Raw genomic sequence first — 25,788 nt, forward strand, 5'->3', positions numbered from 1 at the left:
TAAAACAAAAAAGAAAAGGAAAATTTGTCAATACAGTATTTTGATTCCAAATTCTTCTTTTTCGACTTCTTTCATCGTGTAGACGGTTTTCTCCTTTCTCCTTCTAAACTGTCTCTTTTTTTGAATTATTTTCATGATTTTTCCAAATTGTAACCTAAGAACCATCAATCTTCCTGCAGAAACAAGACCAGGTATTTATTTGGGGGTACTGCTTTTAAAATATTCTCTACATTTTCCCCATTCTTTCTGGAACTTTTATTTGGGCTGTTCCCTAATTGCTTCCTTCAATCTGGGCAGTTCAATATAATCTAATAATTTGTCTTGCCATTCCTTTTTTGTTTGCATAATTTCCTTTTTCCATTTCTGGCAATTAGTATTCTAGCAGCCCCTGTGGCATATAGGAATAATTTTTGATTTTCTTTTGTGATATCTGTGTCTGTTATCCCTAACAGGAAAGCTTCTGTTCTCTTTACAAAACTTTGTTTAAACATTTTCTTTAATTCTTCGTAAACTATATCCCAGGAGCATTTGATTTTGTCACAGGTCTACCAAATATGTATGAGTGTCCCTTCCATTTTATTGCATCTCCAGCACAGGCCTGTTTTTATACATTTTTGCTATTTTGCCTGGTGCTAAATACCATCTATAAAACATATTGATTAGGTTTTCCTTTAATGCCTCACAAGCCATGAATTTCCAATTCTTTCCCCATAATTCCTCCCATGATGTTAAATTAATAGATTTTCCTATATCTATAGCCCCCCTGATCATTACATTTTTGACTTGTTCGTCTTTGACTTCCCGCTCCAATAATGTATCATAGGTTTTAGAGATTATTTTAACCTTATTTTGTAACAACACTTTATCTAATAATGAGAGTTCTTTAGAGAAGTCTTTCTTTTTGTCTGCCCTAAACACTTCATGTAATTGATGGTATTGGATCCAACCCGTTAGGTGTTGTTTTATTTCTTCGTAGTTTTTAAATACCAATTTGTCCTCTTTCTCCTTTACTAAATCCTTATATGTGGCCCAATTTACTTCCATATTTTTCTTTTTTATTGTTATTGTTATAACAATATGATTCTCAGTTCTCAACCTGAAGTACAGCTGGGGGGATATGAACCCCTAATGTTTTGCTGATGGGCACCACTCTGTCTTCAAAACAACCCCATGGCATCTGCCTAAAGCTCCTCCTCCTGATTTTTAATTTTTTAACTTTGTGTTTGTGTTTGGCAGGGGGACATTGCCTACTTTCTGGTCATGTTTTACTTCATGGGTGGGCAAACTAAGGCCCGGGGGCTGGATCTGGCCCAATCGCCTTCTAAATCTGGCCCGTGGATGGTCCGAGAATCAGCATGTTTTTACATGAGTAGAATGTAAAATGCATTTCTGGGTTTATTTAAAATGCATCTCTGGGGCATAGGAATTCGTTCATCCCCCCTCAAATATACTCTGGGCCCCCACAAGGTCAGGGACAGTGGACCAACCCCCTGCTGAAAAAGTTTACTGACCCCTGTTTTACTTGCTTCTTGCAGAGGTTATTTCTTTAGTGCCACTCAGAACCTCTCCCAATCTTTCTTCTGTGAAATGGGTATTTTGTGGTGCCCCTGACAGCTTCTTAGATTTCCCAAGTGCCCCTGGAGTAAAAAGGCTGGAGACCTCAGATGTACACCAATCATTTTCTTAGTGTGCCTCTTCCTTCTCCTTCTCCTTGTTAATTTATTACGTGCTCTTCTCCACATCAGTGACAGGTCACTTTTTCAGAAATGGCTCTTCTTTGTCCCTGTTCACAATTTTTGAACTATGCATACTTTTTAAAAGAAAGATACATACTATATAGCCGGATGATTTCTGCCCAGTTCACCTTACTCAGGCCATTTTTCAGAACTCTGAATCCTCCTCCCTATATGTGTTTCCTCCCTTGAAAACACATATAAAAATATATCAACATGAGATACAAAATCTCAGTTAAAACCAAAGCAATGTAACGAATAAAACAGCACAGGAGACATGAAACAAACAAGTGCAGAATGGGTCATGTGACAAGAAGGTTATGGAAAAACTAAATCAGTTTAATAACGCTTGTTGAAATATCCAAGTTGGTGTACAAAACGCATTACAGATGGTGCCATCTTCATTTCATTAGGGAAAAAGTTCCCTTACGCCTGGTGCAACTGCACTAAATGCCTAATTTCTTGTTGAAGACGCCAGGCCTAGTCACACTCGCTTCAGCAACAGATTGCAATGAGGGCAGGGATGTGAGAAATAAGGCTGTTTTAAAAATACTTTGGTCCCAGGTTCTTTAGGACCTTATATGCTTAATAGTAAAACCCTGAAACTAGTTTGGTTGCATACCTTCAGCAAGTGCCGTTCTCCCAATGAATGAAAGTGTTGTTGGTAGCTAACACCCGAAAAACAGGCCACAGAATTCTGCACCACGTTGACCTTCCAACCAGTCTTCAAAGGCAATTCCACAGAACTGATTACAATAGCATATCTTTGAGGTTAAGTTAAAAAAAGGTAAAGGACCCCTGGACGGTTAAGTCCAGTCAAAGGTGACTATGGGGTTGTGACGCTCGTTTTCAGGCTGAGAGAGCTGGCATTTGTCCACAGACAGCTTTCTGGGTCATGTGGCCAGAATGACTAAACCGCTTTTGCCACAGAGGGACAGCGTGATGGAAACCGGAGCGCACAGAAACACCGTTTACCTTCCTGCTGCAGTGGTACCTATTTATCTACTTGCACTAGCGTGCTTTTGAACTGCTAGCTTGGCAGCTGACGCACCAGCCAAGGCTGGTTAAAGGCACTACTTTGCCACTGAAGTCGCCTAAGCCTTGAGTGAAAAATTATCCTCCCCACATCTCTGCTGGTCCTCTTCCTCCTCAAACGGCCATTCAGCCAGCCCTCACAACACTGTTGCTTTCTCTGTGTTGGTAAACTGACGCAGGAGCATCAGTGATGAGAAAGGGGACAAGCTCTCACTTTTGGCAACCCATCACTGCTGCCACCATGAAGTTGTTGCAATAAGTGCCACACTTTAAGAACAACAAAAAGAGGTGCTGGTACTGCGTACTCTTGAGTACCCCCTGAAAAAAGGGGGGACCACTGGTTCAAGCCATGCTTAAGGCAGCTCACAACATGAAAAAATACTTTATTCCACCATAACAAAAGTAGTCATGAACAATAAATAATACATCAAAAAATCCACAACCAAACTGAACAATATCCACATTAATCATAAGATCTAAAATAAAGGTGCAAAAATAATATCAATAACAGCAACAATCCTCTGCCCAACAAAACTCTCTAAACAAATACTTGAGCCCAAGGATCTGTTCAGCTTTTGTAGCTGGAGTCAGTCAGGGCCCTCCCCTCCCAGGCCAGGTGGGAAAATGTCTGCAAGGCAGGGAGCAGGTCTTCCAGGACCCACAGCCAAGATGAATTGGTTTGGTAAAAAAACGACACCATGCCTTTCCCCCTAACTATAAAAGAACTACTTTTTGGAGTGTGCTCAGCCTTTGTAATTTGTGTTCTCTTTCCCTGGCACTAGATGTCAGAGTTGCACTGCAATTGCTTTTTCTGTGTCATCCAAAATGTGATTTTTAAAAGCTTCGTAACAGGTGTCCTTGTAACATGCAATACTATAAGTCCTATGAGCCTACTGAGTTTTAAAATTAACCTTTTAAAAAATAAGTATATGAATGAATAAGTAAATAAATATGTGGCTGATGAAAATTTACATTCAAAGTATAGAGAGTTATTGCTGAATTGGTCCACAAGCAGATAAGTAAGATTGATGCCAGAGTGATTATCTCAATTCAAACCTCCATTGTACCCCCACTGGTACATTTTGCAAGAAGGATGCATAGTTTGAACTTTCTTTGCAGGGTATATATTCAAATTTATACAAGAATGCACAATATATCTGATGCTTATAAATACTATTGAAAACTTTGGAATCCCTCATTCAGCTTAGGCAGAATGTGTTCTTTTATTCCAGTTTTAAAATGAGTGTAATATGGAAGACTATTTATGACTATCTTAAAAGTCTGGAAAGTACATCAACAAATTGTAGGATATTTCTACACATACTCTGACACAGTGAGATTTAGTAAGGTTTAAGTATGAAATCCTGTTTTCTGGAGAAAGATTTGCTTGAAGGAAGCTTTATTGCTGTTCTTTGGATATCCACAGGAGGGAGTAACTTTAATTCTTTTTGGAAACTATTTCAGAAACCGCTTTGCAAAGTTCATACTCTTGAGCAAAGACGAAACGAAGAGTTTCTGTATAACCTAGAATGGTTTTTCCCACCCTGTTGGATTTTGATTTTTCTCTAATATGGGACATTGCTAAAAGGATTTTCTCATTCCCTTTTCTCTGATGCATACACACTAAATAAGAATACAATAAGGGCGGAGAGAGGGGAAACTGCCTTACCAATTCCACAGCACATATGCCAAGTTTACCGGTATTTTTATTTAATTTTTTATATGCTGCCTTTCATTGCCACCTTTCATTGGTACTTATGCCAGGGTAGGGTACAACATAAAATAACCATCAGTAAAATAAAAACCAGTTCTCAAAAAGCAAAAACAGCAAAAAGAAGCAACTAAAAACAGCAAGAAGGCTAAATATTCTGAAGCAACCAGAACCCAGTGAAAATTGTTTTAGCTGTCCAACCTCTTTGCAGAATTCAGTCAGCTTTACAGATGGTGAGGCACACAACTAGTGAAATAGTGTAGCCCATTTTTCTTCCATTTGTACCCATTTTTAGTGTTAGTACTGATAGTACTGAAGTCTATGGGAAGTGAGTTTTTCCCTTGGCCCCGTGTTCGCCACCTGCAGTCCATGCACAGATACCTTAGCACTTTGATCCAAGCTGATATTTATGACATGGAAACCATAGTTAAGACCGTGATTAAGTAAAGATACACAAATCAGCATTACTACATGTGGAAAACTGGAAAGAGGGAGAGAGAGCTGACAGCTACAAATATAAATATGGAACAGAAAAATGGGTGAAATCTTATTTCTTTAAAAAAATATATTTTTTTACAAAGAAAAAAAAACTTTCAAATTTTAACATAAACCATAAGTTACTTTATCAATTGACTTCCCGTTCTCCCCATTCATGGTTTCCATAAAGGTAAAGGTAAAGGTACCCCTGCCCGAATGGGCCAGTCTTGACAGACTCTGGGGTTTGTGCGCCCATCTCACTCAAGAGGCCGGGGGCCAGCGCTGTCCGGAGACACTTCCGGGTCACGTGGCCAGCGTGACAAAGCTGCATCTGGCGAGCCAGCGCAGCACACGGAACACCGTTTACCTTCCCGCTGGTAAGCGGTACCTATTTATCTACTTGCACCCGGGGGTGCTTTCGAACTGCTAGGTTGGCAGGCGCTGGGACCAAGCAGCGGGAGCGCACCCCGCCGCGGGGATTCGAACCGCCGACCTTTTGATCGGCAAGCCCTAGGCGCTGAGGCTTTTACCCACAGCGCCACCCGCGTCCCCATGGTTTCCATAAAGGTAAAGGTAAAGGTACCCCTGCCCGAACGGGCCAGTCTTGCCAGACTCTGGGGTTTGTGCGCCCATCTCACATTTATTGGCCGGGGGCCAGCACTGTCCGGAGACACTTCCGGGTCACGTGGCCAGCGTGACAACGCTGCTCTGGCGAGCCAGAGCCGCACACGGAACGCCGTTTACCTTCCCGCTGGTAAGCGGTACCTATTTATCTACTTGCCCCCGGGGGTGCTTTCGAACTGCTAGGTGGGCAGGCGCTGGGACCGAGCAGCGGGAGCGCACCCCGCCGCGGGGATTCGAACCGCCGACCTTTCGATCGGCAAGCCCTAGGCGCTGAGGCTTTAGCCCACAGCGCCACCCGCGTTTCCATATTGACCCTTAAATGCTGCATATTTTGCCTATACTATTCACCTCATTCAATTTAATCTACTTAGCTTACTAATTCACTCTGTTGCTCATATTTCAAATCCTGCTCACGTTTTCATATTGCTATAGTAGTTCTTTAAATACTCAATAAAAAGTTTCCAGTTCTCAAGGAATTTTTTGTCATTTTGGTTTCTAATCTTTGCTGTTAATCTTGCCAGTTCCACATACTTCATCATTTTCAAAAGCCAGTCTTCTTTTGTTCGAACCTTTCCTTCTGAGTGAAATCTTAACTGTTGCTAAGTCTTCTTCCTTCCTTTTTTTTTGCCTGTCACCATGTGGTTCAAGGGTGGACTACAAAAATTGAAAGCGCAATATTAAAAATAAGTTAAAACAAATGACAGTCAAGAGGATAGGGTGGGTCCTAAGAATTTGGTATGGATAAAAGGAAGTTGGTGAGTGACTTGTGAGAATTGCTCAATGTAGTCCTACGTATTTTATTTTAAATCTCATTTATGGTGGTGATATAACAACATGACTTTTCCATTCTAGAAATTATTTAAGTTACAATTACACATAATTATATGTAACAGCTAAGGTGGCTGATATTTGGCAGTAAACCAGAGCAAAAATCTAATATGTTATTTTCCCAAAGTGCACTGTATTTATGTAATGGGATCTGTGGATCAGTTGCAGCCTGTAACTCAAGTATTTTAATTGGCAGAACACCCACATTCAAGACTTGTTTGTTTCTCTGATAAGGAAAATGCCAGCTAAGTCGCTCCATATGTTCTGTTCCAATGGAGGCGAAATCACATGTAATGACCATTCTTTTGAATAAATGGCAAAATTTAAAACTGCTGTGCAACTATAAATATCTCTTAATTATGCATTTTATGTTATTTTTTAAAATAAATATATTTGAGATATCTGTTCCCCTTTCCTTGGGGGGGGGGGGCTTCTTGCTGATGACCAGTTCAGTGTCTCTGTGTGAAACTTTCGGTTTAATCTGAATTCAGATGCGTTCATCTAGTGATAATCTTTCATGAACTGAAAGCCAAGCATAGGAAAAGATTATTAAAGGAAAATGCCTTGGCATAGCAAGGGCTCTATGTGTTCACAGCCCTAGCTGGAGAAGAAATCTATGCATGCAAAATAATTAAATAAATGTATATCATTCCAGACACAATAACTATGCATACATGTTACTTGGGCAAATATTCATTTTATGAACTTGAAAGGGTTGTATTACAGTCTTAGCCATAGGTAAAAAGGTTCTGGAAATACAACTCTGAGCTTAAAAACCCAACCCCCAAACCTCTTGTTACCATATCAGCACATGTCTGTTTGAAAGAATTGTGTTTTGATCTCTTGCAAATTAATAAATGAAGAAGCAGATTGTCTTTTATGTTCTTGAGTCAATTTCAATTTTTTATTGGCACTTATGGGTTTCACTGTTTATGCCATTAAATGAAATCCATTTCTTTTTATGTCTTCTGCAGAATGTGAAGGATGATGGGCAGCATGTATGGAGGTTGAAACACTTCAACAAACCTGCCTATTGCAATCTTTGCTTGAACATGCTTATAGGAGTAGGCAAACAGGGCCTCTCCTGCTCATGTGAGTATACATCCCGTTTAGCTCTGATTGTGCTCTGAACGAGATCCAGCCCTGTTCACCATCCTAATCAGGACACAGATTTTCATTAGATCAAGAATTTTCAGGTGTAGAATGCCAAAGTGTAGAAAAAGAGACAAAAGTGTAGAAAAAGAGACAAGAGACAAGAGACTCTCTTTATACGGTGGAATCTATCTATACTTTCCAAAAATTCAAGGTAACTTTTGAGACAACAAACCGAATAAAACTAATACTAAATCATGGTGTGGGTGTCCTAGGATTCTTAAGAATGAGTGACTGCAGTTCTTGGGCATCTCCTTTGTCGCAGCTGCAAGGAGAAGTTTGGAAACTTTTGCTTTTACTTTATATGGATTCTATAATATAAAATTAGAATATAAAAACTGCCCTGAGAACTCCAGCTACAGGGCGGTATATAAAGTCAAATAATAATAAAAATAATCTGCATATAATATAAAATACTGTCACATTGTCTGAACCTGGACAAACTGTAGTTTAAATTAGCTATGGTTTGTTGAAACAAAAGAGATCTTCAAACCATTGTGTATAAAGTTGGCTTGATTAAACTACTCCAAGTTAAGATAACCTATGATTTTTTTGGATGACATACTAAACAACGGTTAATAAAAAATAGAACCAGAAACTTATTTTACATGGAATATAGAGAAGGATGCATGCTCTATACTTGCAGTGGCTAGTTCTTGTAATCTTAAACCATGGCGTAGTATTATGTTAGAAAATGGCTTCTTCTCCAAGTACAAGATAATTTTGCATCTGGAGAAGATGATTTGCCAGTCACTCTCAGAGGGTAAAACTCGCAACTGCTTCCTGCTTTATGTTACATTATATACCAATGCTTCTGCTAAGAGAGGATTGCTCTAGTCCAGGGCAAGTCAAAGAAGAGCATGTGCCTCTGATAGCAACTGCCCATGCCTTTCTTTGGGAGACTCAAGCCCAATTTAGAAAATAAAATCATTCAGCCTGGATTTTGAGTCCCTCATCTTGATAGTATTTTGTAGATGGACACCCTTGTCTACAATCCATACTGTTTGCCTTGATTTGCCTTGATTATGCCTCATTTATTCTAGCTACAAGGTGCCTAGCTATAAGGTTTTTTGTCCTCCCCTTTTCTGTTCTTGTCACTCATCTCCTAATATGTTTGTAAATAGTTATTCACATTCTTCTTTAGTCATCCTCTGTGTATAACGGTATCTGTCAAAAGAGGCACTCACGCTTTCCAACTACGTTTCTGACTGTTTCCCACCAGTCTTTTCTGGTGTCCAATAAAATGACGGCACTACATGGATTAAGCCCATCATTGATTGGGTATGCTATCCATGTTGAGCTTCAGTTTTCTTTTTTTAACAAATTATCTTGTTAAGCACATATTAATAAACCTGCTCATATGCTTCTGCACCCATCACTGGTTAGGGATACACAGCCTGCCCTTCTTCTTAAAAAAATGGCATTTGCATCTCTTGATATTTTAAAAGCATTGCTGCTGCTTTTCATTAAAGAGTGGTTTGCATAAGGGGGGGCAGGGTTCTGGAGGATACATTTGGGGCCGCACAACCCTCTGTGGCCAATCAAGTTGCTCCCTGCAGTATATGTGATTTATAGCTGGCCCTCCCATTGGATGTCTGTAATAAGTGCAAAAGAAGTGGTCAGAAAGCATTGTACACGGCTACCCTTGAAGATAAAACCTGTGATAAATGGTGCTTTTGTTTTGAATGTGGGTGAGCTTTTGACTACTGAAGTTAGCATTAGTCCTCCTCATAGTGGTAATGTTAACTGCTCAGTCACCACAAAAATATCAAGTGTGGAATCCATTTGATGCCCTTGTGCTCACAAGATGGCCGCTGCTAACAAAAGGAGAAGAAAGCTTCTCTCTCCTCCTGCAGCCCCCAGAGCCCCTAAGATTGGCTCCAGAGGGTTGGAAGGCCTTCCAGAACTAAGTGTTGGGTGGTATGGGAGCTCCAGTGGGTAGCAGGGAATAGGCAGAAAGTTCATCCCTCTCCTGTTTTAGCAGAGACATCCAATGGTTCAAAATGCTTCCATGAGCACAAGAGCATCAATTGGATTCCACTCTTGAGTCAGTATTCCATGAAACCGTTTAGGCTTTATTGTACCAATAAAGGCTACAAAGTGCAGAAAAGCGATGAAGGGCAAGAGGGGAGATCTTGCAATAGAAGCTTTTCTGGGGAATGGAAATTGGCAAGGTGAATGATCATTGAATGTTGTGTGTGATAGAATGAACAGATTTATAACGATTTCTATCCGGAAAGAAGACTACCCAAGGTTGATAAATCAATATAGGGAATAACATAAACTTGCTGCTTTTTGCATTTGGGTTTGCCAGCTGCTCTCATGCCTATAGTTGGTAAAATATAGATATTTCCTTCTTGGCAATGACACAAACACATTTGGCAGGCATCAATTTGTCTTCAGTATCTGCCCCTCCTTCAATTTAGGAACGATTGTTGACATTTTAGCAAGGGCTGATTCAGTTAAGCGTTTCTTGCTCAACCATTGAGTAGTCTTAGATTCTTACATTGACCATACTTGTTATTCATTCGTTCATTTTATTTGTATGCTGCTTTTAACACCCACAAAAAACACCCACAAAAAAATTCATTGCTGCTTACAACAAGCAGGAAAGAATTTCTTACAAACACCACAAAAACAATTTTGTAATAACATAGCAGACTTAAAATATAGTAACACACAAAGTACCACATTTCAATACTATAAATATTGAATTACAAGATTACATAAACAACATGCAGCATCCAACAGCAAAAAATAACCATTTTACCTTAGTCCTAGAAACACTCCTCCCATGATGTTACTGATATTAAGCAGTATTTCCTTTATTATATGGGCTTTTTTTGCTTCAATGCAAATTGCTAGATTTGGATTTCCATGCTCCTGATACAAATAATGAATTGCCTTTTGATAAGCTTAGTTATTCAAAATAGGTTTCTACAAAATTGGGTCAATAACAACATTGTTGCATTTTCAGTTTGTAAGTACACAGTCCATGAACGTTGCGTTTCGAGAGCACCAGCTTCTTGCATCAAAACATATGTGAAATCCAAAAAGAATACTGAGGTGAGCCACCATTATTGTCTTCACTGTGTTTTGGTGGGTTTCCAACGTCAATTCAAAGTGCTGTTTTACATGTTAACACCCTAAACAGCGTAGGAACCAAGGTATTTAGAGGACAGGCTCCTTTCATACAAACCTGCCTGATCTTATAAGGTAATTTTCTAAGCCTGTTTTTTGGGTACTCCCTCACCCTGTGAGGACAGTAGCGAGGCCTAGTCAGTGACAGCATCGCCTATGTGGAATACCCTCCCCAAGCAGCTTTTTGAAGGTGATTTCATCAAAGCTATTTAGGTTCCGGGTCAAAACCTTGCAATTTTACAAGACTTTGGATTGATAGTTTTGTTGTTTTTTTATTGTTTTTGTGGCCTGCTTGCTTGCTCTTCAATATTTATTGACTTAAGGATATTAATTGTTCAGTTTAATCTGTATGTAGTTCCTCTTAATAGTTTAATGTTGCTTTGCATGCTTTGGTAGAGAAGTGACTCTTTTGAAAGTGTTTTTTTTTTTTTTTTAAAGTAAAGAAATGAAATATTTTACTTACGGCTGCACTTTTCTTTCCTAGGTCATGCATCACTTCTGGGTAGAAGGGAATTGTCCAACCAAATGTGATAAGTGCCACAAAACTGTAAAATGTTACCAAGGATTGACTGGGCTTCATTGCGTCTGGTGCCAAGTCACAGTGAGTGCCTTCGAGTGATCATAGTGGTTGTGATTTTGCAGGCTGAGATACCACAGCATTTTCTACTGGGCACATGTGCTCCCTGAGGCTGTGGCTGAAGGGACTGGAAAAAAGCTAGCACCAAAGAGTGGGGTCCTTACTCTCAGCTGGGTCTGCCTTTGTGTGCATTTGAGAATCTAGAACACTTAAAATGCACAACTGGTCTGCATGCAAGTCAATAGAGTGTGAATGCTGAATTGTGCCTCAGAAGAGGTTGGGGGAGAGCCAATTTAAGTAGATTGGTTGAGAATCCAAATCAACCTCATTGGTTGTAGAATGGCTTAAGTGTGCATTAATTATTGGTAAAAGTGGCCTCGCCACTAAGGCAGGGAATTAGTGTGACAAGTTTTAGATTATGGGGTGAGCAAAAGACACCCACAATAAAGCTTCAGTACTTGGAGGAAATATGTAACCTGTAATTCTACCACACTGAACCAGGGAGTCAGTCCCATTGAACCCAGTAGAATTTTATTTTGACCAATTTTTTAAAGGATTGCACTGATAGTACTTGTTTGCTTAGGCTGCAATTCTAATCTTTGGGAGTAAGCGCTGTTGAATTCAATAAGGATTTATTTCTGAGTAGACATGGTTAGGATTGTTCAGTAAAAGTCTAATTTCCAGAGACCCAGCTGTGTTAGTTTGTTGCAGCAAAAACACGTCTTACCGGTAACTTGGGCTAACACTTCATGTATCCGATGAAGGAGCACTTTGGTCCATAAAAGTTTATGCCTTAAAAAATCTTGTTAGACTTTCAAGTGTCATAAGATTCTCTGTTACCAAGTTTCAAAGGTTATTTGATTGTAACAGATCATTGTTATTTTGCTGTTACTTTGTAAGTATCATCTTTTTCAGTTGGTTAACTTTTTCAAAGTTAGTAACATGATTTTTACATACATATTTACTAAGTCATGCTTTCTCTGTGAAATCAGTTTCAGTGCTACTTATTCATGTTATATTTGAGTTTTGTACTTTTATCTAAAATTGGTCACCTTCAAAGTCTATTGTGTTTAATTATTATTGTTTTTTACATCATAACAGCTCGGTGTATTTCAGCACACTCACATCGACTGACTCCTATGACATTTATATTCTTAATGATAGATTTTTCTCTCTCTCTTATAGCTGCATAACAAATGTGCATCACACCTCAAGCCTGAATGTGATTGTGGTGCTCTGAAGGATCATATTCTACCACCCACATCTATCTGCCCTGTAGTATTGGTAAGTTCTTGTTCATCCATTTCAAAAGAGCTCTTCTGCATTAAAGGCATCTTAAGGCTACAGGAGAGCTTCAAGGCTGCTGTTACTACAGCCTTGTTCTGACAGCACAATCTAAATAAAATGCTAACTCACTAATGATAGTACGTTGTATTTCCCTCTTCCTTCATGCTACTGAATGTCTTCTAGAATGTATGCTGTAATTGAAACTGATTGTGGTTTTATCATTTAGTCATGCTGAATTTACCAGAAATTGTATAGGCCAAATACTTGCACATCCTACTTCTTTTATAGATCTAGCTTCCCAGAATAATGAAGTTATTCTTATGGGCACATTTTGCTTGGGATGCACGTTATATATCTGCAATGCTAAGGGCTCTGATCTCCACCGGAGGTTACCTAGAATGATGGCCTTGGCCTTGCAGCAAGCAATGCATCAACATTATATGTTTTATGCTGCTAGACTGAGCAGTAAATTACCTGTCTACAAATATAATTACTCAGTGAAAATGGCAATACAGATGCTCTGTGAAGAGTGCTACAAAGAGTTTTGGAGACGGACCTTCAAAGCTTATATGTCAATAGAGTTGTGCAAACTCTGTACCCCTGTTGCACTCCCCTCCACCTGGAGGAAAAAAAACTTGTTTGATTTGAGCGATGATGTCTATTGAACACTCCTGGAAAAATGTATGTGTGATTATACAGGTATTTGTAGGATGGGGGCCTTGGGAGTAGTACTAACAGAGGAAGCAAAATAATCTTGTATGACTCTGGTGCTCATGACGCCACATAACTGGGGATCTGTCAATGCCTAGCCTGAATCTGACTTCTGAAATTTGTGCAGGCATCAGCCTTTGATTTTGCACTCCAGAGCCATGTTAGGTGTGATCATGTTTTTAAAATACAATAAACTGAAAAACTGTGTACTCTACTAAATAGGGTACATTCTTCGAAATTTAAAGAACTACAGTGGCACCCAGCTCAGCATTTCTTTAACCATAAATTATGTTAACAGTGGTCTTTCCAAATACAATTGTTTTTCTTTAAATAGGCTTCAGTGTTTTAAAAAAGTGATGTTGCAAAACTACAGTAATAAGAAATCTAAGATTTGCAAAATTCAAACTTTATGCCACTATTTTCTCTAAACAATGGCTTTTCCTTTACTGATTTTTTTAAAATGAAAATTGGATGGTAAATTAGAATGGGTAGCATTCTTGGGCTGTTTTTCTGCAGCAGTGACTTCTATAAGTTAACTGTGCACTGGGTAAAGAAGTACTATAATGTGTTCCCCCCATTGCTTTGTTGATGATACAATTGCTTTTCTTCCTTTGTAGCATTATGGGGAAAAGCCACAGAGAGCCTTAATCTCATGTGCTCCCCCCCCCCACTCCATCCTTCTCTGGCACAGCCATGATGAGTTTAGAAGCTTCCGCTTTAGATTAACTACAACTTGCCACTTCATCCACACCTGGACAAACTGTGGTTAATCTTTACTATGATTTGTTTATCCAGCTTCAAACCATGGCTCGTGATGCTGTATTCTTTCAGCTATAGTTCACCTTAAAGTTTAGGGCTTAGATGGCCGCTAAATTTCCAGTTAATCTAAAATGGAAGGCGGGTGGGGGGACATGCAAGACTTAAGTTTTGCTGTAGCTCATTCTCATAATATTTAACCAGGGTAGTCGATGTGGTTTCCTCCAGGTGTTGCTGGACTCCAACTACCATCAGCACAAGTCAGCTTGGCCAGTGGTCAGGAATGATAGGAGTTGTAGTCCAAGAACCTCTACATTGGTGGAGGAAAGTATTTGAGAGAGTTGGCATTTGGGGCTTCTGACTCCATCTCTGCCTGGTTTTTGGATGTGGGCGGGTCACTCGCTTCTGCCTCATTCAGCATTCTGTTTCCAATAAAGACCAACAAAATTACTCTGGGAACCTTACAAGCAGAACATGAGAGAATGCAGTTTCCCTGTTTGTCCCCAGCAAACTGATATCCAGAGCTAAACTGCCTCTTTTAGGTCTCAAGGATTTTGAGTTGGGCATCTGTGGTTGGAACCTAATGGATGAAACCTTTTGGAGGCACTAGGAAATTCTGAATGCCTGTTACGTTTTCTCTGTATTTGGAGCAGCATTTAATATGCCTTTACAGTGACATCATAATTCTGTTCATCATTGTGGAAAAGGATCCATTCACCAGCTTGGATCTATGAATTTTAAGAAATGGCCAAATCTGCACAATATGTTTTTTCACAGTAGGAAATTCAGCTTTTAATCTTGGTTTAGCAGTATGTGTTTGTTTGGTTCAAGTATGAAGGTTTTGTTGTGTTTTGTTTTGTTTTCCTATAACGTAGGAGAGATAATACTTTTACATTGTTGCTGTGGAACTCTTTCTTGATCTTAGGATCTTTCATTCACAGTGTAGTAACATTGTGAGAGTCTTATCTGCAGATAAGAGAACTTGAAGTACTGTAATGATCTTACTGGTCAGTTTTCTATGCGAATAAAATTATGCTAATGAAGAGGCTAAACAACTGAGTTCCAATATACCTTTAATATTGTGGCTTATCCCATAGCATCATAACTTACTACATTGTCTGTCCCATGTATGTAGACATATGTAGATACTCATCATTGTATTTCCCTTTTATTGTACAACATGCTTGGTGATTGAACCAACTCTTCAAGAAAAAATGCAATAACAGTACTAGGTAAACTTGTCTCCCATAATAAATATCACTCACAGAAAATAGGATTTCATGCTGGATTGTCTGATGCACTTTGCCATGACAAATTCTGGTCGCTTTCCTCACCCCACCCCCCTTTTTAAGGACACCACATTATCATGAATAGCCTCACCTCAAAACATGGTGGGTTCAGGTCCTTCCAAATTTGGATGTGCCCCAATATTGGCTTAGATTGCTGGCTGTCATAACCCATCCCAGATCAGGAAGGCACATGTGTAATTGTTAACTTTTTATTGGCAAGAGAAACACTTACAGCAGCTTCCATGGTGCTCCACATGCACACACACTTCTAACCCCTAGACACCTGTCCACAGGTCTGGGCCCAATGGAGCAGTTGCAACAACAGTGGGGGACCCTTCCCTCTGCCTGCTTATATACCCTCCTCTGACAGGTTGCATGCCTGCAACCTGAGACTCCTCCTGCATGGAAGTCTTCGCTGCTCTTCCTTTTCAAGTCTCTCCTGCTTCTAGGAGGCAGTGGTGCAAGGGAAGGTGGGGAATCTACTGACCCATCCCTCACCTGACCCATCCCTTCTTCCTCCACCACATCCTGCACACCTTCCTCTGCCTCAGACTGTCCCGACTCTCCCTCCTTCCCCAGCTCTTGCCTTGCAGGTGGTGTGACACCCCATAAATCATTGGTCCCCTCTCCCGGGTCACTCCCCTTGTCCCTTTCCTTTGCCACAGATTCTTCGGATCCCTGCCTGTCCTTGACACCGGTCAGCCCTCCTTTTTTTCCTGCCACTCTCTTCCTTCTCCAAAATGTACTCTTTTTGGGAGGTGAATGGCATCAGTAAGGTGTTTGTCTATCTGTCCGCCTAAGTTTGCCTCTCTCCCTGTCTCCTTCCTCTCTTTGTCAAAGAAAATGCTGCAACAGCAGTATTCCAGGTCTAAGAAGTCTTGGGAATCATTGTTCTTTAAAGCTCCTGAGTTTTTTAATACTTCCTGGCAGTTACTGTGTGGCCAGTTGCTAATGCATCTTATTTTTGTGCATTTGGATTTTCATTTTACATACAGCATTTTAGGTTTGTTCTTGCTGCATTTTATTTTATTATCTGTCCATTGCTCATACTTATGAACAGTGTTTAACTTTTAGTCTGTGTGATCTCCAGTTTCTATTGCTTTTTGGAGCATGGAGTGAAGATATAGTCCAGGAATTTTGATATTTCTCTTTTCTTGACATTCCTGTCTTATCCAGAATGTTGTGGTCTTCCATATAAAATAAAGTTTAATAAACTCTGGAGTACATCTTAGCCTTGTTCATTGTTCTCATCTTCACTCCAACCATCCAAAACAGAGTAATACTTCTGAGTCTCCCAGAAGAACTATTCAAGGAATACTAAAGCAGGAAAACTTTTTACCTTTGCAGACATTATTCAAGAGGAACTCTGTACTGTGTGCATTGATATATTTTATGGTGATCTTTGTGACTGAAATTAAATGATTTCAGTTACAATCTGCGCATGTAGATCTCATGGTAGTCTTAATAGATGCCAGAATCAGTTTATAGCTGCCCTCTTATTTCTGTAACATGTTAATTAATTCACACTGATCAAATAAATGTACACTGAGATTTGTTTCCTAATGAGGGTGCATTTAGAAGAAAGGTTTTGCATCCTTCTGATATCCTGTGGGTAATTATATTTTAATTATATGGTATGGGGGAGACTATAACTCAGTTCTGAAATTGTTCATTGGATCCAATTAATTGCATGCACATAATGAAAGTTCATGATGAGGTTGACAGGCAGTGAGTTTAAGGAAACCTTTAACTCAATTTAATCCTAGCTTTTGTATTACAATAGAATTAGATTATAACAAGGTTAGAAGCAGAGTATTGGCATGAGGTGGTTGTATGCAAGAAGAAAAAATATCTCTGCCCTTACTATGACTTATTTTATATAATTCTGCATATGCAACATAAATGCATGCAGTTGCAGTCTTTCGATACATACTTTCTCAACTTTTTACCAGTTTGTAACAGTACTATTTTCTGAATAGAATCAGTAACAGATTGCTAATACTTTCCTGCTCTGTATTATAAATGGTAGCTGTCCATTTAACAAACGACAAAGATGTGAACTTCTCTCTTTCTCCACCTGCAAATAATACTGTAATAGTAGGACAACTGTTACTCCTGATTACTGGAGATTTGAGCAGTACACCTCCATTGTTTTTTTGTTTATTTACTATCAATTAAATATTTTAAAAGTTAGGGGTTGTTGTTTTTTTTTGTAAGCCCACAATTTAGGATTGCACCTAAAGCCAAAATCTCATATAGTCAGAGCACATGGGGTGCAATAGCAGGTGGGATTGCAAAACTCATTTTCCCCAGAGGCCTACCTCCTTTCCAAATTTGCCAAGCATGTAAAGCTGAATACGTACAAGTTAAATGTAAGTTGTGAGCTTACTAGATAGACAGACAGATAGATGGATAGATAGAGCATTTAAAACACACACCATTTGCTGTGAAACATTGTCTCTGCGCTGAAAAGAGTTCACTTTGAGGACTCAACCTCTATCTAAGCAGATTAAATATACAGTTGTAGTGTTGCACAACACACAATGAATGCAAGATTGAAACCAGACACAAAATCCCTTTCTCCTTCATCCCAAAAACTGCAAAAACTGAAGGATAAGAGTGTTCTTATCTACAGCAAGAACTATTTTTTGTTTCTTTTTCATGTCAGATTGAAATTAATAACTGCCCCCCAGAGGAAGATGCATTTTTCAATTAACTACCATTGTTCAAGCTCCTCTCAGCTCTGTGTTGGGTGATAAATTGTAGCTGGCACTATTCACTCATCCTGAATTTTACCTAGGGTTGTCAACTCTGTAAGCATCAAGTGTCCTGGGCAAAAGGGAACCAACACTTTGACAGAGATTGTGATATAATGATCTGTGCTGCACATGTAGCTGGTATGCTGTCAGGGCACTGACTCGATGGTAGAAGCGTAAACTGCTGTGAGGCACTGAGGTGAGGGCTGATTCATAAGTCACTGAAGAGATGTGGGAACTTGTATTCCCTGTGGTTTGGTCATACAAACTTCTGTGAGCACCATGGGTGAAGTAAAGGGCCTGGCTCCTTGTTGGTCGTGAGTCTCCTAGTAGCTCTTTCCATCTTAAGCAGGTATGATAGCACCTCATAAATAACTTCCATGATCATTCGTGTTTGAGGATGGTGAGCCTTTACCTTAACAAATGCAGTTTTATAGAAGTGGATATGCAGGTTCACAAATCATCATGTTTGCTAACTCTTTCTCTTAGGTTCTCCACAACTTTCACATTACACAACAATGCAGTGAATCGAAGAGTTCTAATAATTATGTATAGCAGTCAGTGATGTAGCTAAGGCTATGTTTTGGGGCCAAAGTCCAGGCCCCCCAATGACTACCCTGAAGCCAGATATGATGAGGCAAGCAGGTTCAGTGTCAGCAGCTGAAGCCATATGGGTGTCAAAATCTCCCTGGTCTGTCTGGATATCAGCCAGAGGAGGTTACTGGTAAGCAAGCTCCAAGGACAGTGAGAGGGGCCAGCCTCTATGGAAGGGGCTTGCAAATCGACAGTGGGCATACTGGGTTCTACTGGGGCCTAGAGTCTAAAATTTCCTAGATGTGCCTCTGATGACAGAACACTATTTGGAAAGAATAAAAGGGAAGCAAAGGGTTGTGGCCTGTGCTGTTAAAGGTTGAAAGAAGAATGGGAAGTTATAAGAGTCCATAAGGAACTGTAAAAATAGAGTCTGGTCACTTATTAGGAATATGCTTTAGCTTATACTACCTGAGGATGTGGACAGATTGTTTGAAAGCCTGAAATAATATAGCAGCACCCTTGACCCTTGACCTTCTGTTCAATGAAAGGTGCAGGAGGGAATCTTTGTGATTGAATCTTGGAAGTGGCTTGGTATAATTGCTTTTATGGAAGCAGTGTTACTATCCCTTATGAAGAAATGCATTTTATACACAAGGTATTCAAACACAACTTGTTCAATGTTAAATTTAAAGTATTAGGGTAAACCAGGACCAATTCTGTCCATGTAAACCTTACTGAGCCCTATGATCACTGTGAGATCCCCTCTGGCTAGTCACTAGCAAGGATTCAGTTACTGGTAGCGATGCTTGAGGAATTCATTTGCAAGTTTCAGTATGGATTGACTTTTTTTTTACACATAATTTTTTAATAGATTATTATTATTATTATTATTATTATTATTATTATTATATTTATTTATTTATTTATTGAATTTATATACCACCCTATGCCTGGAGGTCTCAGGATAAATAAAAATAGATTAGTGCAGCGAGAGGATGGAAAGGACTTATACATGAAGCTATACAAAGCCAACACAGACTGGAAATAGACTGACCAAACCATCCTCAGTTGTCTGATGTGAGAGGCAGGGCATTTTTAGTGGCGGCACCAACCTTACTACCTGGGGATATCTGCCAACCACCATCTCTTCCCATTTTCAAGTGAGCAGTGAAAATATTTTTGTTCTGGAAGCCGTTTTATGATGAGTTTTTGCTTTATGCTGATCTCTTGGATTGTATGGTGATGTTTTTTATTGCTTTTAAGGTTTGGTTTTTGTTAATTATCTTTATCTTATTTGTGAATTTTTTTATACAAACACGATACATCCACATTACTTTGCTGTGATGACTTGACTTGTAATGGAAAACTGCTTTACTAGCTCAACAAAATGGCCACACATTCAAATTTTCTTTGCAGGAATTGTCTTTAATTAATATTAATATTGTAGCTGAAACTGTTTTTCTCCAACAGACTCTACCTCCTTTAGGAGTTTCGCTTCCTGAGGTGCGTAATATAAAAGTGTTCACAGATGCAAATAAAAGTTGTTTGGTGTTTTGACTTCCTGCCTTAAAGTACATTTTGGGGCTGGCATAGTAGTTATGACAGTCTGTATTTCTTGCAGCACTCCAAAAAGCAGAAGACCTGCACATTACATATTAAAAGAAGACTCTTTTATCAAAGGATAGACTCCCTAGAGTGCTCCTAAATTACTTACAGTTGAGATTAGACTGGAACTGTTGAAATTTTAAAGGTCGCCCAGGGTTGATAACAGGGATAAGCAAGCCAGTAAGGTCTGCTTTGTACAGTTTTGGCAAGGAATCCATTCTGTTCCACCGCAGCTCAAGTAGAGTGTGATATCCATAATGAATTCTGCTATCTACTATCGGCATGTGCAGAGATGGGTCTCTGCCCATGCTAGGAGACAGCAGAGTAGCAGTACTGACATTCTCTGAGCGTGATGGAGCCTTCACAGCAGACAAGGTGTGAACAAATGTGATCCTTTGAACCACTCTGGACTGTTCCATGTCTGTTCTGAGGCCTTTGGTATGTCTAGTGGGTGGTCTTTTTTGTACTCCAGAGGCTCTTCACAGACTAGGGTAGAGCTTGAGCAGCCACAATAATGTCCTCCAACCATATTAGGCCTTGCCTTGTGAATATTGAGATATGGGTACAGCATGACATAGCAACTCACTTGGTTGTGCTATGCCTCATACGTTTCTGGAACTGGTTTAGGTCCTGGTGCATGAAGAATGCTCTGGATCCACTCAATGAATTCAATCCCAACCAAAAATCATAGTTCCAGTGTGGATTCTGGTTTGGGTGGAGCTCTGCTCTATCTCTAGGCAATTTCATAGAATCATAGAGCTGGAAGGGACTCTGAGGATCATCTCGTCCAACCCCCTGTGATGTAGGAATATGCAACTGTCCCATACAGGGATTGAACCTGCAACCATGGTGTTATCAGCACCACACTCTAACCAACTGAGCTGTCCAGGCTGAGCTATTGATAGCTAATAGGTGCACGAAGATCCTGTTCTTCAGAACTTTGCCTTCAGCATATTATAGAGGACCTTTGTTCTCATTTCTGGGACTTTATGAGTTGTATCACAAATGTTCCTGTGGCTTTTAGAGAATTTGAAATGGTGACGTTTAGATAATATGGTGGAGGAGAGTGGCAGAAACAGATTTTCCCTCATGTCTGTGTGAAGTGGATTTTTTTAGGCAGCAGACGTATACAGTCTTCCTGAACAAAATTCACTGGAAGTTTACACCATCAGCTAAACATCACTTTGGAAGAGCATCATCTGATTCTTCTGCCTTAACTATATGAACACAGCATTGTCATAGCAGTAAGAGGCCTGAACAACCTCTGCTCCTTGAACATAAACAACATAAAATAGAGATCCGGTATAATGGTACAATAGAATCTTTGTGTTGTAATGTCAGTGTGAAAACTGGGACAGACCTGGAGCAACTCAGTGTATGTTTTTATAGTTCCCACAAGGCCTTTCCTTGTCTGCATCAAAGTCCATTGTATGCCCATGGGTAGAAGATCAATAGTGATTGGACTTGTGAATGGAAGGATCCCGAGCAAAGAGAACTTGCACTGGTGCATTCTCTTAATCTGTAACACTATATAGAATAACATGAATAGGATATTGCTACCTAATCAGCCTCTAAGGATGACAATCAGGAATCCAGTCTCCTGTTGCAATACTTTTTGGAATTTTTTTCTAGTCTAGAAGTTCATGGAGAAAACAGAATACTTTCACGTTGCAAGCCGTCAAAATGTGCATTAGTGTTTTATTGAGTAACTTTCACTCAGCATTGCCTGTGTCCATGAGACAAAATGATTACAGCCGCATCAATCATTTTGTGTATCCTAATAAAATAGTCATAACTAGAACATATATGCTACCCAGAAAATAAATTTCTGCATTTTACAGTGTCATTTATTTTCAATAAGTGTCAGCTTCACCTCCATTTTTATACAAGAATATCGCACAATCGCCCTGAGATTTTACATAGCTGTTGTTTTTGAAGGACATGCCAAATGTAGTTTGATCTCCTTATTTTAAGGTTTTAATATTTCAGTCCTGTAGTACTACTAAAGAATTCTAACTGCAAAAGAGAAACAAAAACCCTTTACTTAGGCAATGTTTACATCATCCCTTCCATAGAGATTCTTGCCATTTCAGGCAAGTAAGATGAAAAGAATCTGCAGGTAGGAATAAACAGATAAAGATTTAGCCAGCCAGCAATTATGCAAGTTATATGGAAAAGTGAAACAATGATCTAGGAGTTCAATGAGGAGGAATAAACACTGTATTTTATATTTGAAAACTGATTTGAAAATGTCACCTTTTATAAAATAGTTGACACCCATTGTAAAGTATAATAACCCTAGGAAAATTAGGAAGATATGCAGTGCTGGAGATGTGATAATGTTAAGGGTGACTTCCTCCGTGATGCCCATTGTAACCCCATTCTAAGCGTTTTTCTATGAACTTTTTGAATAGGAATGTGCCTTTAGCTTTTGGATTCTGTAGTGATCTTGATTTGATTCTTGGGAGAGATAAGAAACAGATTTTATTTAAAAAATATACCCTCCCAAGACAGCTTACAAAAGTTAAGAAACAATAAAATTATATACAATAAAGAACATGAATACATATTTTACTTAAATATATATTTCAGTGACCAAAAACTTAGTAGCTAAAAATTGGCTTCAGATAAAATCTATCTTAGGCTGCATTTATTGGGGAGGAAGCCCCATTGAACACAGTGGAGTTTACTTCCAAGTAAACATGCATAGGATTGTATTGCACATTAAATTAAGTTAGCTTGTTAAATCATAAACACTAAAGGTACCCACTGCATGAAAAAATAAAGTAAATATTTTGAATTATCAGTCAGAATGCTATACACATGTATGTAAAAAAGATCTGTCCTCTGTGTTACATTAAGAAGGAATATAATATTCTCCTGAGGTTTTAGATGCCTTTGATTTCTCTATTTGTCATTTGTTCTGTGCTTCATTTGTAGTTTCTGAACATTGGAATAAAGGGGCGGCAAAGCGCATAATTGCAGATAGTGCTTCTTGTTAGCAGGCACACCTGATTTCCCTTTAACATAATAGGGGCGCAACTTAAAGTGAATTTATTCAGACTGAAGCGACCGCCATAGGTGAATAAAAAAATGTCCCAGCCTACCATTTTAAAAGACAACATAGCAAGAGATGACATACCTTTTTTGGATGTTTATCTAGGCCTGCATGGATTCTGGGGGGCCTCAATATGATCTATATATTACTAAAAAAATTTCAATTTTACCTCCAGCCTTGGTTCTTTTCTTTCTCACTGCAGCAGCAGCAGCAGCAGCAGAAAAATCTGTCAGTGTTCCTTACTTTGCAACATTAGTTCTTTTTCTATCTCTCCCCTCCCACCCCCCGTTCCCCTTTTAAAAGCTGTAAATTGATCACGACAATTACGAATATTATTTCTGGCAGTCTGCATTTTTTCTGTGTTTATATGTGTTTTGTTACTATGAAGCATAACACCTGCACAATTAATTTAGTTTAACTTAACAACGACAACAAGAAGCCAGTAGCATTACTGCCTACACCTGCATACTTTCCTCGTGAATGTGCCTTTAGGAATATTTCTAGCACCACAAAGTAGAGGTGTTTAATTAGTAGAGCAGGGGTCGCCAACATGGTGCCCTCTAGATGTCGTTGGACTCTCAACTTCCATCATACCTGACCATACGTCAGGCTGGTTTTGACTTACTTGAGTTTGCATCCAGCAGTTTCTGAAGGACAGCATATTGGATTCCCCTGCTCTCCTCATTGAAGCAGTTAGCTATCCTCTTGAATTGTCACTGCTTCCTTTAGGATATATATATAGTGAAAGGAGGGGTGCGGGTGGCGCTGTGGTCTAAACCACTGAGCTTCTTGGGCTTGATGATCGGAAGGTTGGCAGTTCAAATCCCCGCAGCGGAGTGAGCACCCGTTGCACTGTCCCAGCTCCTGCCAACTTAGCAGTTTGAAAGCACACCTGTGCAAGTAGATAAATAGGTATCGCTGTGGTGGGAAAGTAAACAGCATTTCCATGCACTCTGGCTTCTGTCACAGTGTCCCGTTGCACCAGAAGCGGTTTAGTCCTGCTGGCCACATAACCCAGAAAGCTGTCTGTGGACAAACGCCAGCTCCCTCGGCCTGAAAGCGAGGTGAACGCCACAACCCCATAGTCGCCTTTGACTGGACTTAACCGTCCCAGGGTCCTTCACCTTTACCTTTTATATAGTGAAAGAGGATCTGCAAAAGCTTTCAAGTCTAACGGGGACTGAGCAACTGGGATTGAGTGGCACAGAATATTGACTAGGTTATTATTATTTATCTGTTTGTCGAATTAATTCTCAAAGAACAGTAAGGGAAGTGACAGAAAAGCTGCTCTTGGTCTTGAGTTGCTTCAGCAGAGTTAATGCCCAGCATTCTTGTCTCCTGTTGTGTCTGCCGAATTCCTTCAGCCATTATGGGAATAGGACCTAGGCTTCAAATGTAAGCCTTTGAAAACTCGGGGAAGTGAAATCTGGTGGTCCGATCTGCTACCAATCTGCCTGGACCACCATCTGTTCAAATGTTGCTGAAGACCAGGATGTACTGGTCACAAGGGGTAGGAAAAACCAAGGGATATATTGGGTCGCTCTGTGGACTCTGCAGTATAGGAGACATTTAAAAAAAAAAGAAAGAAGTTTGCTAGGCTTATGCAACTGAGGAATGAAATTCCAGAGGTGCACACTTCCTTACTGTGGTTCCATGCTGGGTTCAGTAGTGCTCCCTGCCTTTCCAGTTGTGTGGCTGTAAACACTGGAAGACTGTGAATATATTTCAGGAACAAGTCCTCAGTCTTGGCATTGTGGGCAGCGTATCTCCCTCTCTCCTATAGATATTAAGTGAATGTTATGTATTCTTAAAATAATTATTTCATTCACTTTTTCTGCTTGTTCAGTGTAGCTATGATTCCATGTCTTTTCCTGTGTAGTCTCCTAAGCCTCTTTATCCACACTTGCTGAGGAGGTGACATATTTTCACCTGGAAAAATGCTTCTTAAAAGCATATGTATGTGAGAAATAAAAAATAAATAATTCACCACTTGGAGAATGTTTTCCTGCTTTTTGCATGCATTCAATCTTAACTTTGTATTATCCAGATAGTCCAAATTTGGTTTTAGGGCTGAAATCCTATACACACATAGCAAGGACTAAGTCCCATTGAGGTCAATGGCACTTACTTCTGAGTAGACATATATAGGATTGTGTTGTAGCTAACTCAGATTAGTGAGGTTGTAATGTAACAAACCCTTTTGAAAACTTCAGATTTTGGGTAAAGCAGATTGCAAAAACAATTGCGCTTTTTAGTAGGTTTTTTTTTTTTTTAAGAGACTGGGGCCAAAACGCGATTGATTAATCTCCTTTTTCGATACGCTTAACCATACAGCTTAGATGACCTCATGATTATTACCAACTTCATACCATTGCATTAGCACTTATTGTTACAAAATACAATATCACCTATCTATTTATTATGTTTAGATACATAAATAGATGTATAAGAAGTTGGGCTTCATTTAATGATTTGATTGCAATCACTGAACCCATGATCACTGAAGCAGTATTT

At 39.5% G+C, this 25,788-nt stretch overlaps 1 protein-coding gene across 6 annotated transcripts in view; it reads left to right on the top strand.

The window, feature by feature from the left end:
* The window catches only part of DGKB (diacylglycerol kinase beta), a 303,881-nt gene that overhangs the window by 121,569 nt on the left and 156,524 nt on the right, over positions 1-25,788 (top strand). For 5 of the 6 annotated variants that reach the window (XM_082193914.1, XM_082193916.1, XM_082193913.1 and 2 more), the window contains 5 exons: positions 7,383-7,500; positions 10,538-10,626; positions 11,186-11,302; positions 12,464-12,562; positions 20,082-20,114. In XM_082193914.1, coding sequence (XP_082050040.1) covers positions 7,383-7,500; positions 10,538-10,626; positions 11,186-11,302; positions 12,464-12,562; positions 20,082-20,114 — 456 coding nt within the window. The remainder of the gene's footprint in view (positions 1-7,382; positions 7,501-10,537; positions 10,627-11,185; positions 11,303-12,463; positions 12,563-20,081; positions 20,115-25,788) is intronic. The other variant, XM_082193917.1, reaches the window with a different exon arrangement.

This window comes from Podarcis vaucheri (genome assembly GCF_965113315.1).
Source record: "Podarcis vaucheri genome assembly, chromosome: 12".
Taxonomy (NCBI): domain Eukaryota; kingdom Metazoa; phylum Chordata; class Lepidosauria; order Squamata; family Lacertidae; genus Podarcis; species Podarcis vaucheri.